Here is a 15400-nt window from a genome sequence, read left to right on the forward strand (position 1 = left end):
TCCGTAGGCTGTTATTATTGTCCATATTTCTTCGTCCATCAGTTTAATTTTCACCGATAATATTCTCTGGTTAACATATGTTTCTTCTATAACGTGTTGTAGTCTATTCGGTGCAATTATTATCCCGACTCCTTCTTTTGCTCTCTCTTTTGTATCCGCTCCTACCCAAAGTAACCAATATCCTTTGTGTATTTTCTTAAGACCTTTTCCTTTCATCTTCGTTTCTGTTATTCCTAGTATTTCTATTTTTTGTCTTATCATATCTTCTACCAGTTCTTCCTCTTTTCCATTGATGCTTCTCACATTCCATGTTCCCATTTTTATCTCTCCTTTTTTCTGCAATCTAGCTTTCCCCTTTTTCCTATTTTCATCCTTGTTTACCTTTGCATCATCTTTTTCCCTATCGCTTTTCCCATTCATTGCCTTGGTTGTCATTGTTGTGGGTCCGGTCTCATTATTTTCTTTTAGTTTTTTGAAGTCCCTTCCCCGATATTTCTGTGAGTTAGCGATAGGGAAAAAGATGATGCAAAGGTAAACAAGGATGAAAATAGGAAAAAGGGGAAAGCTAGATTGCAGAAAAAAGGAGAGATAAAAATGGGAACATGGAATGTGAGAAGCATCAATGGAAAAGAGGAAGAACTGGTAGAAGATATGATAAGACAAAAAATAGAAATACTAGGAATAACAGAAACGAAGATGAAAGGAAAAGGTCTTAAGAAAATACACAAAGGATATTGGTTACTTTGGGTAGGAGCGGATACAAAAGAGAGAGCAAAAGAAGGAGTCGGGATAATAATTGCACCGAATAGACTACAACACGTTATAGAAGAAACATATGTTAACCAGAGAATATTATCGGTGAAAATTAAACTGATGGACGAAGAAATATGGACAATAATAACAGCCTACGGAGTAAATGAAGATGCAAGAAAGGAAGAGAAAGATAAATTTTTCGAGGAGCTCCAAATGCAAATTGATAATGGGGAAGAAAACATAATTGTAATGGGAGATCTAAACGGTAGAGTCGGAAACAACAACAGCGGAATAGAGGAGTGCATGGGAAAAGAAGGAGAAGAAATGCTAAACAGAAATGGTGAAAGAATAATAGAAATATGTATGGAGAATAAACTAGTTATAACAAGATTAAATAAAAGTGTCAAACGTCAGTTTCACCCAATTCCCGTAGTAGAGCTACAACTTGCAGAGATTAGAGGGGCTAAATACTTTAGCAAACTTGATGCAAATCATGGATTCTCGCAACTTAATTTAGCCGAAGAATCAAGAGACTACACAACCTTTTTAACCCCATTTGGAAGATTTAAATTCCAGAAATTACCTTTCGGCATTACATCGGCACTAGAGGAATTCCAGAAAAGAATGTCATGAGTCCTTGAAGGAGCAAAAAATACTCTAGTCCATATGGATGATGTGCTGGTTTGGGGAAACACAAAAGAGGAACACGATGACCGCCTAAGAGAAGTGCTCGAGAGAATCAAAAAAGCACGTATAACCTTGAATAAGGGCAAAACTGAATTCTGTAAGCAGAAAATCGATTTCTTGGGATTTGTGTTGTCGAAGGATGGGGTAGCACCAGATCCAGGCAAGGTGAAAGCAATTGTAGACATGGAAGCACCAAAAAATGTCAAGGAAGTTCAACGCCTTATGGGTACTGTAACATTCCTAGCGAAATTTATCCCTAATAGGAGTGAGATTATGCAACCAATTACAAGTTTAGTTAGTCCAAGCAATGCATTTCTATGGGGCCCAGCACAAAAAGAGGCGTTCCAGAAAATAAAAGAATTGCTTATATCAGCACCTTGTTTAACAATGTATGATGCAAATAAACCTACAATCCTATCCAGTGACGCTTCTACCAAAGGACTGGGAGCTGTATTACTTCAAGTTGAAGGTGGTCATAAGAAACCTGTAGCATACATCTCGAGGACTTTGACTCCAGCTGAACAAAATTATGCAAACATAGAAAGAGAAGCACTAGCTCTGACCTGGGCAAGCGATCGACTAAAGAGTTTTCTGATAGGAAAACAATATACCATAGAGACCGATCACAAGCCACTTATACAAATATTTAAAACTAAGCATCTCGATGATCTGTCCCTAAGACTTCAAAGGTTTAGAATGCGCATGATGCGTTATGACTACAATATTGTATATACCCCAGGGAAAAATTTATATATTGCTGATACTTTATCTCGTAAACCCATACCTTCAGAAGATGACAAAGAATTAGAAGAAGAAATCGATGCCTTCATTCATGGAGTCACTCTTGCAGGTATTCACACATCTGACGAGAATGTAACACGAGTTGCTAACTCACAAAGCAATGATCAAACCTGTAATCAACTGAAGAACTACATAATGGGAGACTGGCCTCACAAGTCTGCATTATCAGGTGATGTTAAACCATACTACCCAGTACGTCATGAACTATCAGTTGTGGATGGTATCCTTCTTAGAGGAAACCGTATGATCATTCCATGTGAGCTCAGGGCAATGATGTTGGAAAAATTGCACGCTGGCCACTTTGAAATAACTAAAACTCGTCGTCGTGCTCTGGTAACGATGTGGTGGCCAGGAATTTCTCAAGAGATAGAAGCCAAAGTAAGATCTTGTCCTATCTGTATTCAAAACTCGACAAACCATCATGAACCTTTATTGCCAGCTAAATTTCCAGATTATCCATGGCAAGTGATATCAATGGACCTTTTTAAAACTGAAGGAAAATGGTATATCGTCGTAACTGATAACTATTCAAGATTTTTTGAAGTACTTCCTGTTCAGAACATGAGATCACAGGAAGTAATAAACATCTGCAAAACAATATTTGCAAGATATGGTATACCACAGTTGGTTTGTTCCGACACTGGAACACAATTTCATGCTGTTGAAACATCAGAGTTCCAACAGTTCGCAAGAGAATGGGGGTTCTCTACATCGAGAAGTAGCCCACAATTCCACCAAGCAAATGGCGCAGCAGAAGCTGCTGTAAAAGTCGCAAAAACAAACCTTAATAAAGAAGAATAAGAACAACATAGAGATAGCACTTCTGTCCTATCGAAACACACCACTAGAGAACGGATTCAGTCCATCCGAAATGATGTTTGGAAGAAAATTGAGAGATAATCTACCATCAATCGCATTAGCTGAATTTAAATCATCAAAAAAGCTAGTAAGCGCGGAGAGGAAGTACCGCTCGAAATATAAAAAATTATATGATGGAAAACATGGACCGAAGAATTTGAGTCGACTTCAAATTGGTGATTTTGTATGGATCACAGACCTGAAACGACATGGTGAAATCATTAACGAAGTTAATCCAAGATCATACATAGTTAAGACCGTCATAAGCACCATAAGGAGAAACCGGTTTCATCTGATCTCTGCTCCATATCTAAGCAGTATCCCCGATGGAGTATTGAAACAACTGCCAGGGATTCAACAAACAAATTCGACTCCAGAAACTACACCGACTACTCAACAACTAACATCCCAAAGACCAACAAACATTGAGAAAGGTAGTCAGGAAGTGGAAAGTCACCCAACTCAACCCAAAACGCCTGTACGACTTCCAACGCCAACGAAAACTGATGGACCATTTAATATTGAGCAGAGTAAGAATACAACGCGCTCTGGGAGAGCGGTTGTCAGACCTTTACGCTATCGTGAAGATTAGTCAGTAGTTATGTTGAAGATATATCATCTTGAGGGGGGATGTTGGATTACCTACCTTAAACAAGATTATAAAAAAGAAGAAGAGTTCCTTTTGACTATTGACTTTTATAAGATGTTATTAGTTTTTGAATGACGGATAAGTTTGGAACAATACAGGTTTGTTCCAACACGACCGAGAACCGTCACGAAACGGTAACGCTCCTGCGCAGTAAACAAAATCCGTTCCAACAAAAATATGATCGTCATCGGATCGTCCTTCCCACTGTTCCAACAAGAATTGTGATCTTTTAGTGGCGGTTTCGTGATGATCATTTCAGTAATCGGGAAATAGGGTTTTTCATTGATTGTCATTTGTTTTGAGCTTTTGTCATGTGTCACATAATATTAATATATCTACGGCATACGTCTTTAGCTTTTATCATTGGATATACCAAAAACAATATACATATTGATAGATAAATCAGGGCCCGGATTACGTACACTCGATACGCATCGTATCCGCCATGTTTTACTGTAGCGCCTTATGGGAAAACATGGCGGATACGATTCGTATCGAGTGTTCGTAATCCGGGCCCTGTTATCAATCAGGTAACCGTTCCAACATCGGTTTCCAAATTACCGTCATGAGACGATAACTGGGCGATACAATTACGAACATGCGCACAACAAACGGTACAAGTAGTTTCGTGACGGTTTCTGGACCGTCCAAAAGTTTATGTTGGAACAAACCTTACATTTGTATTTTAATTAAAATAAAACTATTAAAATTAGTCTTAACTTCTATAAAGAGTTAATCCAGAGAACGAATAAAACACTAGAGAAAGGCTTGAAGGAAGATATGTGTTACGATAGAGAACTTATGGCGATTGGGAATCGGAAGACGCCGTAGAACGTTATGAACCATGAAACGATTATAACCAATATGATACATATAAAATTGTATTTCCACCTACCTATTTCAATTTCAGTAATTCCAGCACCATCCAGGCATCCAATAATGAAAATAAATGTTCAGTACAAACCGGCAAATTATCTATGCTGCAAAATTTTGGCTAGGATTTTGATTTTGGCGTACAAAATGCAGTCCTCTAAACACTCTAAAGACAAAACCATAGAGTGACTCTAAAAACAAAACCATGAACCATAAGAATGAACCTTAGACAAGGAAAACTCTTTCCTTGTCTAAGGAATGAACTTAGACAAGGAAAGAGAGAGGACGAGTAATCCTATGACCAAAAGTGAAGCCAAACCGACACCAGAGATTTTGACCATCGACGTATCTTTGGGGTATTGTTATGCATTGAGTATTCAAAAAAAAAACATGAAATGTATTTAAAATGAAGAATTTGTGTACGGTAAATGTATTATTAAGTTGCTCATATTACGTACATATGTTTCAATACATACATATGTTCTTATTACGAATTTTAGATTATGATTTACTTTATTTTTTATGAAATTTTAACCTGCAACGAACACCCACCCAGGGGCGGCTCCAGGATTTTATTTTTGGGTAGGCAAGCTACCGGGGGGTCTGGGGGGGGGGAGAAAATTTTTTGGAAATGACAAACGAAATTGTGAGTTTTTAGGCTCTCTCTGACTTAATTTTCCAAACAACTTGTTAAGTGAGTTAATGCCTAGCTGGAGGTAACAATTATACTAATATATATTTTCCAAGAAACTTAATGTAGGCCTACCTCTATAGTCTAGTCTTATGTTATAAATTTAATAAACTTACCGGTACCTGATACAGAACTCTGTTAGGGTAAGTGCACTATGTATATATAATGTATTTTTCCGCAAATCGCCAGGAAATTTTGACATTCCTGTCAAAATTTCTTGAAGAAAAAGTCAGGACTTACTTACTGTAAGGAAATGTCATTTCCTTACTGTAAGGAAATGATATTTCCGTACAGTATATATATATATATATATATATATATATATATATATATATATATATATATATATATATATATATATATATATATATATATATATATATATCAGGAATGTTTGACAATTCAACCTCAATACGTTTCCATAGTAACCCAAGTAATTTTATTAGGAATTTCAAAGCACCATTTATTTGGGAATAAAATTATCGCGTTTTTTTTTAAATCAATCAATATCTGTCGAATTTTAAACGATTTGCGGAAAAATAGTATGTTTACCTCGTAGGAAAAGCCACATTCCTGGACTCTGTGTTGCTAAGTCTCGGCTTGCGCCTCGACTTAGCAATCTTCACAGTCGTCCAGGAATGTTAAGCTTTTCCTACCCGGTAAACAATGTACTATAGCCTAATTAGTATTGGGAAATAAAAACGACAAAATCAAATTGACGAGGCAAATCACACAAAATGTATTACACAAGTTAGTTATTCTTACAGTGTTCGAAAAAGAGTTGTACATATTATTTTAAAATGTTTAATGAATTGTTTAATTGAACCTTCTATTGAACAGAAAAATGTAACTGATGGAGTTCATTTTAAAAGGAACTTTAGTCTTCTCCCTTTTTGAGCGGCGAATTCGTCTACAACAATTTCAGGGTGACATAGGAGATTGTAGCTAAGTTCTCGTTCTATTGAAATCACTCCCAAACTGTGAAGTCTTTGCCCCATCATTGTAGATCTTAAGCAGTTTTTAATTCGTCTCATCGATGAGAAACTTCTTTCAGCTGTCGCCGAACTTACAGGCATCACTAGAACAACGGACACTATATATCTCAACTCATTGAATGAACCGAAGGAAAAAAGCTCTTTATACAGATCTTCTGTACTTTTACATTTGGAAAACATAGATTTGCCTAAGTCACACTGTGCTTTTAGTTGAATGCAAAACTCTTCATCTTTTCCCCAAAATTTAGCAAAGGAACACAATTCTTTTGGATCCAGAAAATTTTGTGAGTTTGGATTACATGATGATATGCAAGCTAGAAGACTTGAATTTTCTGAGAATCTCTTTTCCATTTCTTCTGAAATATTATCAACTATGCTAAAGAGTTCTGCTTTAAATTGAGTTTTTTTAGAAACACTTTCATCATTGCACGTTGATTTCCCTTTTCCGGTAGTTTCAAAAACTAAAAAGTCAGATAGACTGCTGGATGGCGTCTGCTTTCTTATAGGTCTGTTTTCCACACTAAAGTCACTCACACTTCCTTGAACTTGAAAAATGTCTTGAGCTTTTTTGTATAACTCTTCAAACTTGTCATCTGTTCGCATCTTACATAGACTTTCTATTGTTGCTTTAATAAGTCTTAAGCTTTTCCCAATGTCAATGTTTAATGACTGTAGTTGCTTGGAAAGTATGTTTAGGTAGCATAAAATTTCGTCTAAGCAAACAAGAAAATAAATTACATCAAAAGAACGAAATTGGGTGAGGAGGCCTTTAGCTTCTGCAGCTTCTCTTGGCTTAGCTTTATTTTGAGCACATTTTTGCAGTGCCACTACAATTGAGCTAAACTGGGTTTTGAAAAAGTTAACTCCTTTGTACTTTGAGACATATCTTGTATCGCTATGCTGGGGAACTTTCAACTTCTTGGTCCCACTTTTAGTTTTTACTTCAAATGAGAACAATTCATTGCGTAAAGTTGAAGCAGACTGGAAAGCATATATTGCTTCTAACAGGCCGATAGTATCACCAACGGACTGTACACGTTTACTTACATCGACAAGAACTAGGTTGAGCCTGTGAGCATGACAGTGCACATATGGGCAGGGGTTTCTCGTGATTTCCCTCACTAATGCCTGTACACCGGAAAATTTTCCAGACATAACGGATGCTCCGTCGTAAGACTGGCTGACACAGAGCTGAATATTAAGCCCGATGTGGTTTAAAAAATATTGTATTTTGTTTGCCAGAGCTAATGCGTCCAGCTTAGTCAATTGTACAAAACCAAGAAATCGTTCTCTTATCCCTGATTCTAAAACGTATCGGCAGCAAATGCTCATTTATTCTTTATGGCCTTCATCACGAGCCTCATCAATGATCAAACTATAGACTTTGCTTCCATTTTTAATTTCTTCTACAATATTTCTTACTATTATATTAGAAGCTGCAGTCAGAATATCAGCTTGAATGTCTTTTGATGTGTATTTAGCATTCTTAGGCATGTTTTTCATATCGTGGTCCAATTTTTCATTTTCAAGACACAGTAAATTAATAAGTTCCTTAAAATTTCCAGAATTGGTCTCAAGAGGCAAACTTTCAGATTCTTCTTCTAATTCTCTGTTTTCGGTATTATCTTCTTCTCCAGACTCTTCTTGTTCAGAATCATCACTGCTATCAGGGGTTCCTTTCTGCTCAATCTGGGGCAATCGTGCTTTCACTTCTCGGTGTCCCCTTAACGCAATATTTTGTCTGGCACAAAATAATGCACTTCTGACGATAGACTTCAAGCACTCTCGATTTTTTTCAATTTCTTTTGCGATTTGATCATTGATTTTGGTAGTAACAGCACCAGTTTTTTTAGAATCAATCCAACCTTTATACTTTGAACTGCACATTTTGTGAGAATTTGACGTCTCGTGTTTATCACACATTTTGCCAATATTTTTCCAATCATTATACCCTGTGTTGATAAGGACGTCATGACTTTTTTGTACTAAAAAATGTCTACAATAAAAACAAAACACTGCATCTTTGGTGATAGAGTACTCCAGCCAAGCAAATTTATCGTACCAAATGCTTTTAAAAGATCTAGAATTTTCACTAATGACCCGCCTACGAAAATTTGTTCTTGGCTGCGTGGGCCCAGAACTACAGTCAATGCTAATGTCTACGATGACAGGCGGAGCCGCATTAGTTTTGTCCGGTAAGCCTATTGAGGAACGCGGCAGCGTTCCGCCCCGCCAAGTCCTATTAATATTAGAAGTAGAAGTAGGCCTAATGTCTATACCTGTATGAGGCTGCTGACTCTCTTCTAACCTGGGCCTTTTATTTTTACTGTCATTATCATCTGAATCACTTTTTAATTGAACCTGCACTTCCTTCACTTTTGGCTTTAGCTTCACAACAAATCTGTCCATCGACATCACGTAACAACAGTCACAGCACACCGTATAATAATAATTCACTTCGAAACTCATGAACTGTAAATGCAGACTGACACTGACTGACTGGCAGTGGCACTGTGCTGTGGCTGTGGCAGTGGCGACGGCCAGTGAGGGTGAGTGAGAGAGGGAGACTTGAGCGTGCACGAGAGAGTGTGGGGGGGGGGAGGGGGTGGCGATTCTGTGTAACCTTGAGCCCGCCCGCTAACAACGCCGGCTATGTCACTACGGCTCTGGCAGTGTAATACACGGCTCGGCCCATTGCGTGATGTATGATCCACAATTCCACATGCGTTGCTCACAAATTTTGGGTAGGCAGTTGCCTACCCTGCCTACCCGCTAAAGCCGCCACTGCACCCACCACTGGCAACCCATTGTTATTTTTGACGTGACCGCCATGTTTTTGGCGACAAACAAACCAAAAACGCTTCACTTTTGGAACGTGTGGTGTTAAATGAGTGTTACCCGTCCTCTCTTTTTTCCTTGTCTAAGGGAATGAACATGAACAAAACCTCAAGGCCCCGTCTCACCATCAAAAAATTGACAGTTATTTGATCAAACTTGACTAGTGACACAAACTATACCTACTAACTGTCACTGTGTGTCACTAACTGTCAAGTTTGATCAAATAACTGTCAATTATTTGATGGTGAGACGGGGCCTTAAAAGTCAATAGTCAATGTCAAAAATGTAAATTTTTTTCACGGTACAATCAAAATACTTTATTGTACCATGGGTAAATTTTAGTTTCAGAAACAGCAGCGCCCCTATGTGCTACTTACCTGCGCAGAAAGATTGTTCCAGTTATTGCCTATCTTTGAATCTCTCTCTTGTTATTTCTCTATGGGCCAGAACATCGAGCCCATGGGTGAAAACGATATGTATAAATATCTTGGAGTAAAGCAAGCGCGGAAAATTGAGCATAAATAAATGAAAACAGAGATAACTACTGAGTTTATACGAACGGTAAAACAGCTGCTTCGCTCATACCTTAACAGTAGAAATTTGTTTAAGGCACTAAACACCTACGCATGTTCCGCGCTTAGCTACTCATTTGGTATTGTTAAGTGGACAAAAACAGATATAGAAGCTCTTCAGCGAAAAGTACGAATACACCTCACAAAGGCACAAAAACACCATCCTAAAAGTGCAGTAGAAAGAACAACATTACCACGGAATCTAGGAGGAAGAGGACTTATGGATATAGGTGAGCAATTAGATAAACAAATTGCTAATTTAAGAACTTATTTTCAGATGCAGCTGAGACATCTACTCTACATCGCGCTATCTGCGCAGTAGATGACACAACACCGATCAAACTGAGGGAACCAGAAATGCGCATAAACCACCTTACTAAGGACGAAAAAGTGCGCGCCTGGATGGGTAAACCTCTGCACGGGCGACATCCCAATGAGGTCAGCCAAGATTATGTCGACAATATAGCGTCGAACTACTGGTTGACATCAGGAAAGATGTTCCCTGAGACGGAGGGTTCATTACTGGCCATTCAGGATCAGGTTATACCAACAAGAAATTACCTGAAATATATCATCAAAGACCCTCAGGTTCAAAACGACAGATGCCGATATGGATGTCAAGCCCAAGAAACCATCAAACATCTTACGGGGGGCTGCCAGGCATTTGCTGCAACTGAATACAAGGAACGGCATGACGCAGTGGGAAAAATCCTTCATCAAGAGATAGCTATCAGGCTGGGACTTCTCCAAACAGACCATCTCCCGTATTATCAATACGTCCCTGAGAGTATGCTTGAGGATGGCAACTACAAGCTATACTGGGACCGCACTGTACTCACAGACCAAACAGTGGCACATAATAGACCAGATCTCGTACTAGTTAATAAATTAACAATACAAACAACACTAATTGATGTGGCGATACCTAACAACAATAATCTACGTAGTAAATTTACTGAAAAGATCGCCAAGTACAGAGATCTAGAAATTCAAATACGAAGGCAATGGAGAATGGAACGTACCCAGACGATACCGATTATTATGTCTACTACTGGAGTCATTCCGAAGACCCTCCTCGAAAGCATAAAAAAGCTGGGTCTGAATGAACATTTTTATAAGACCATGCAGAAAGCTGTACTACTCGCGACGGCCAGATGCGTACGAAAATTTCTGGGAGATACACCTGCATTCCAAGTCACCTAGGGCTCGATAACACGGAAAGAGTCCCATCAGAGCTCAATCCTTTTGATACCGTAGGTATCTGGGTTGAGTCAATTTTCCCCTTAGAGGGAGTGTGAGCCGTATGGCTAAATCTGGATAATAATAATAAAATGGAGTTTATTCGTAGTAAATAAATTACACATATAATAAACTCAGTTCCTCACTGAAGTTGTACGTACAACTTGTGCGTGAGGGTTCAATTTTGATTGTCTTAAACAACACTAATTAATTTTAAAATTTACAAAAAGGAATCAAATAAAGTTTTTTTTTTCGTTCATCTGTCTCGAAATTTGGGCTCCTCTTCTCACTAATTCAGTTACTATTACATGTTGTTTTTCGGACCTACGAAAATTTCTCATAAAATTCAAGAAATAATCGCAAAACGTTTTCTATGGGACTCTTCTGGTGGGACTTCGTTTTTTATGAGAATTATCATTACTTTTTTAATGTGTTTTATCTATTTTTACAATAATTTTTACAAATTTAACACTTATAAGTGACATTTCAAAAAAATCATTTTTGACATCAAAATCAGTAATTTCTTAATAAATAAACAATGCAGTATTTAATTTAGAAAATTGCTTAAAACAAATTTCATACTTGTGAGGTTCTCCTACAGTGTGTATGTACTCTCAAACGTATTTTCAAAGTTCCTGATTGACTAAATTGTTTAGAACAAATTTCACACTTGTAAACCTTTTCTCAAGTGTGCACTCTCGAATTTTCCGCACTACGAAATTTCTTAAAACAAATTTCACACTTGTAAGCCTTTTCTCCAGTGTGCACTCTCAAATGTGTTTTCAAATTGCCTGCTATGCTAAACTGCTTAAAACAAATTTCACACTTTTCTCCAGTGTGAATTCTCAAATGAACTTTCAAACCTCCTGGCCCACTAAACTGCGCCTCACAAATTTCACACTTGAAGACTTCTTCACTGTGAACTAGCAAATGAATTTTCAAACTTTCCGCTTCGCTAAACTGCCTAAAAAATTTTTACACTGATAAGGCTTTTCTCCAGTATGCACACTCAAATGCGTTTTCAAACCGCCTGCTAGTCTAAACTGCTTAAAACAAATTTCACACTTGTGAGGTTTTTCACCAGTGTGTCTCGTTAAAGGAGATTTTAAAGCACATGCTTCTCTAAACTGCTTAAAACAAATTTCACACTGGTGTTTCTCCAGAGTGCTTTTTTATATGAGACTTTAAAGAAATTCTGTAGGTAAACTGCTTAGAACAAATTTGGCACTTGTAAGGTTTTTCACCAGTGTGCATTCTCAAATGTCTTTTCAAATAATATTCCCGGGCAAAAAGCTTAAAACAAATTTCGCATTGGTAAGGTTTTTCTCCAGTATGCACACTCAAATGCAATTTTAACCAACTTGCTACAGCAAACTGTTTAGAACAAATTTCACACTTGTAAGGTTTTTCTCCAGTGTGCACTCTCAAATGTTTTTTCAAATCACTTTCCCTAAAAAACTTCTTAAAACAAATATCACACTTGTGAGATTTCTCTTCAGTGTGCCATCTTAAATGCGTTTTTAAATATTTTGCTACAGAAAACTCCTTAAGACAAATTTCACACTTATGAGGCTTTTGTCCAGTGAGCATTGGCTTGCACAAATGCTTTTTGAAACTGTCTCTTAAATGATATTCCTTCAAACAAATTTCACACTTGTAAGTTTCACCAGTGTGCACTCTCATATGATCTTTCAAATTAACTGCGTATTTAAATTGCTTAAAACAAATTTCACAGTTGTATGTTTCTCCAGTGTGATTTTTTTTATGAGTATTTAAAGAAATTTTCTGAATAAACTGCATAGAACAAATATCACACTTGTACGGTTTTTCTCCAGTGTGCACTCTTAAATGTGTTTTCAAAGTATATAAATCACTAAACTGTTTTAAACAAACTTCACACTGGTAAGGCTTTTCTCTAGTGTGAACTCTTGAATGCCTTCTTAAACTCTCAGCTGCGTTAAACTGTTTAGAACACGTTTTACACTTGTAAGGCCTTTGTCCAGTGTGTATTATCAAATGTCTTTTCAAATTAGTTCGTGTAGAAAAATGCTTATCACAAATTTCACACTTGTGACGCTTTTCTCCAGCGTGAACTCTCAACAAATGTCTTTTCAAATTGCTTGCGATGCTAAACTGATTAGAACAAATATTACACTTGTAGGGCTTTTCACCAGTGTGTATCCTTAAATGTATTTTCAAACTTCCTAATACACTAAATTGCTTATCACAAATTTCACACTTATATAATTTTTCTCCAGTATGCTGTCTCATATGTAAATTCAAAGTACTTTGTACGCTATACTGTTTATCACACATTTTGCACTTATAAGGTTTTTCCCCAGTGTGCACTCTCAAATGTATTACATAAGGTCCTACATGACTAAATTTTTTAGAACAAATTTCACACTTGTAATAATTTCCTTCTTTGTGCACTCTCAAATGTGTTTTCAACTGCTTCCGTTCAGTAAACTGCTTAGCACATATTTTACATTTTAATTTTTCTTCAGAAGGTAGACGCATATTTTGTTCTTCTTCTTCATTACTTGAATGTGTGTCTGTTGACTTCATACTTTCCAAAGTGTCATTATCTCGAGGAAAGCCTAAAATAAAAAGGTTTAATGTATAAACTATAATTAATAGATACAAAGTTTACTATCGTTTGTGTCGTTCTAATACCTCGTAACCCACAAAAATTGGAAAATGCGTTTTTTACAGATTTGTATAATGTAAAACTAAACCAGCATGTTCAAAAAACCTTGTAAGACACACTTCATTACTTATATTATTAAATGGATTTCTAACAGCTCGTATCTCTATCAGTGGCGGCTCGTGGCTTTAGGGACAGGGTCGGCAAGGTTTTGTCTCCTCAGATAGGTATGCCATCTACTTAAAAGGCTTCAATTTCATAGAAAATTTTTGGTTTTTGTTTTTTTTTATTTTTTTTTGTTTTTTTTTGTAAACCTGTTTATAAATTAACTCTAGTCTATGTTGTTTCGAAGTAGCAAAATGGGTTATAACGTCATTGTAAAATTTATTATTGTTTTGGAGGTGGTTTTGGAGAGGTTTTAAAAGTTTTTTTCTATTGACATTTGAGACAAGTTTGACATTCTCTCTTGTTTCATGGTGTTTCGACAATACTTTTTGAGACAAGAGAAATTCCGTTCATTTGAGGCAGAATTTGCCCACATTTGAGCACAATAATTTATTAAATTCGGGAACAGTTTGTTGTACCTAATGAATTGCAGTAAGTATATAAAATTAAACATACTTTGTAACTTATCCCACCTTCCGAAAATATTTAGATCAGCATATAAAACTGTTAATCCATTTTCTTATTTTATTTCAATAAAGTATGATGGATAATTTTTAATGAACTTGTCTAATAGATATTTTGAAAATTCCTTGTAAATAATAATTGAGTTATCCTTCCGCTCAAAAAGGTCCGGAACATTGTTTAAATAATCAAAATGTCAAAAAATTAAGAAAAACTTCGATTTTTTCTTCGTTTTTTGATTTTAACTTTCAAAGTATTCACTTCTGAGAAAAGTTACACTGACATAAAAGTTGGGTAACTAAATGTCCTTCAATATATGATTGGTTAAAATTTTTAAAAAGTTTCATCCTTGTTGCAATACAGCAATAATTGCGAAAAAAAACATAAAAAATAAGCATTCGCATTTTACGTTTTTCAACCATTTATGCTAACACTTACGACCTTCATATTTTATCCAGAAAACCTTTATGATATAATAAAACAATAATGCAAATTTCATTAAGATCGATTCAAAACATTTTGCAATCTAGCTTTTGCAAAAAAAATTAATTTTTTCAAAATGTTGCAGTACTGACAATAAAGCAGATAGCAAGTTGAATTTTTTTACATATAGAAGAAAGGTACAGTATTCTTCTATACATAAAAATAAATTCAACTTGCTGTCTGCTTTATTTTAAGTCCTGCAACATTTTGAAAAAATTAATTTTTTTGCGAAAGCTGGATTGCAAAATTTATCTTGCAAAATCTATTGAACCGATCTTAATGAAATTCACAGTATTTTTTTATTATATGATATAGTTTTTCTGGGTAAAATTATGAAGGTCTTAAGTGTAGCGTAAACAGTTGAAAAACGTAAAATGCGAATACTTGTTTTTATGCTTTTTTCGCATTTATTGCTATTTTGCAACAAGGGTGACAATTTTTAAAATTTTTAGCTAATCCTTTATTGTAGAAAATTTAATTACGCAACTTTTATGTCAATGCAACTTTTCTCGAAAATGAATACTTTTAAAGTTATAATCAAAAAATGAAGAAAAAAATCGAATTTTTCCTTTATTTTTTGACATTTTGATTATTTAAACAATGTTCCGGACCTTTTTGAGTGGGAGGATAACTCAAATATTATTATATGAGTTATTTTCAAGCAATTTCTGCAAACAAATATGAGTC

At 36.1% G+C, this 15400-nt stretch overlaps 2 protein-coding genes across 2 annotated transcripts in view; both read right to left on the reverse strand.

Moving 5' to 3' along the window:
• Nucleotides 1-6172: 6172 nt before the first annotated feature.
• Nucleotides 6173-7639, reverse strand: LOC126888086 (uncharacterized). Its single transcript, XM_050656108.1, has one exon. The coding sequence runs from the start codon at nucleotides 7637-7639 to the stop codon at nucleotides 6173-6175; it is 1467 nt and encodes a 488-aa protein (XP_050512065.1).
• A 3812-nt stretch (nucleotides 7640-11451) lies between these two features.
• Nucleotides 11452-15400, reverse strand: part of LOC126888228 (zinc finger protein 888-like) — a 43417-nt gene continuing 39468 nt past the window's right edge. The window contains exon 2 of the mRNA XM_050656291.1: nucleotides 11452-13556. Coding sequence (XP_050512248.1) covers nucleotides 12100-13556 — 1457 coding nt within the window. The 3' untranslated portion in view covers nucleotides 11452-12099. The remainder of the gene's footprint in view (nucleotides 13557-15400) is intronic.

The sequence above is a fragment of the Diabrotica virgifera genome, chromosome 7 (genome assembly GCF_917563875.1).
Source record: "Diabrotica virgifera virgifera chromosome 7, PGI_DIABVI_V3a".
Classification (NCBI taxonomy): Eukaryota; Metazoa; Arthropoda; class Insecta; order Coleoptera; family Chrysomelidae; genus Diabrotica; species Diabrotica virgifera.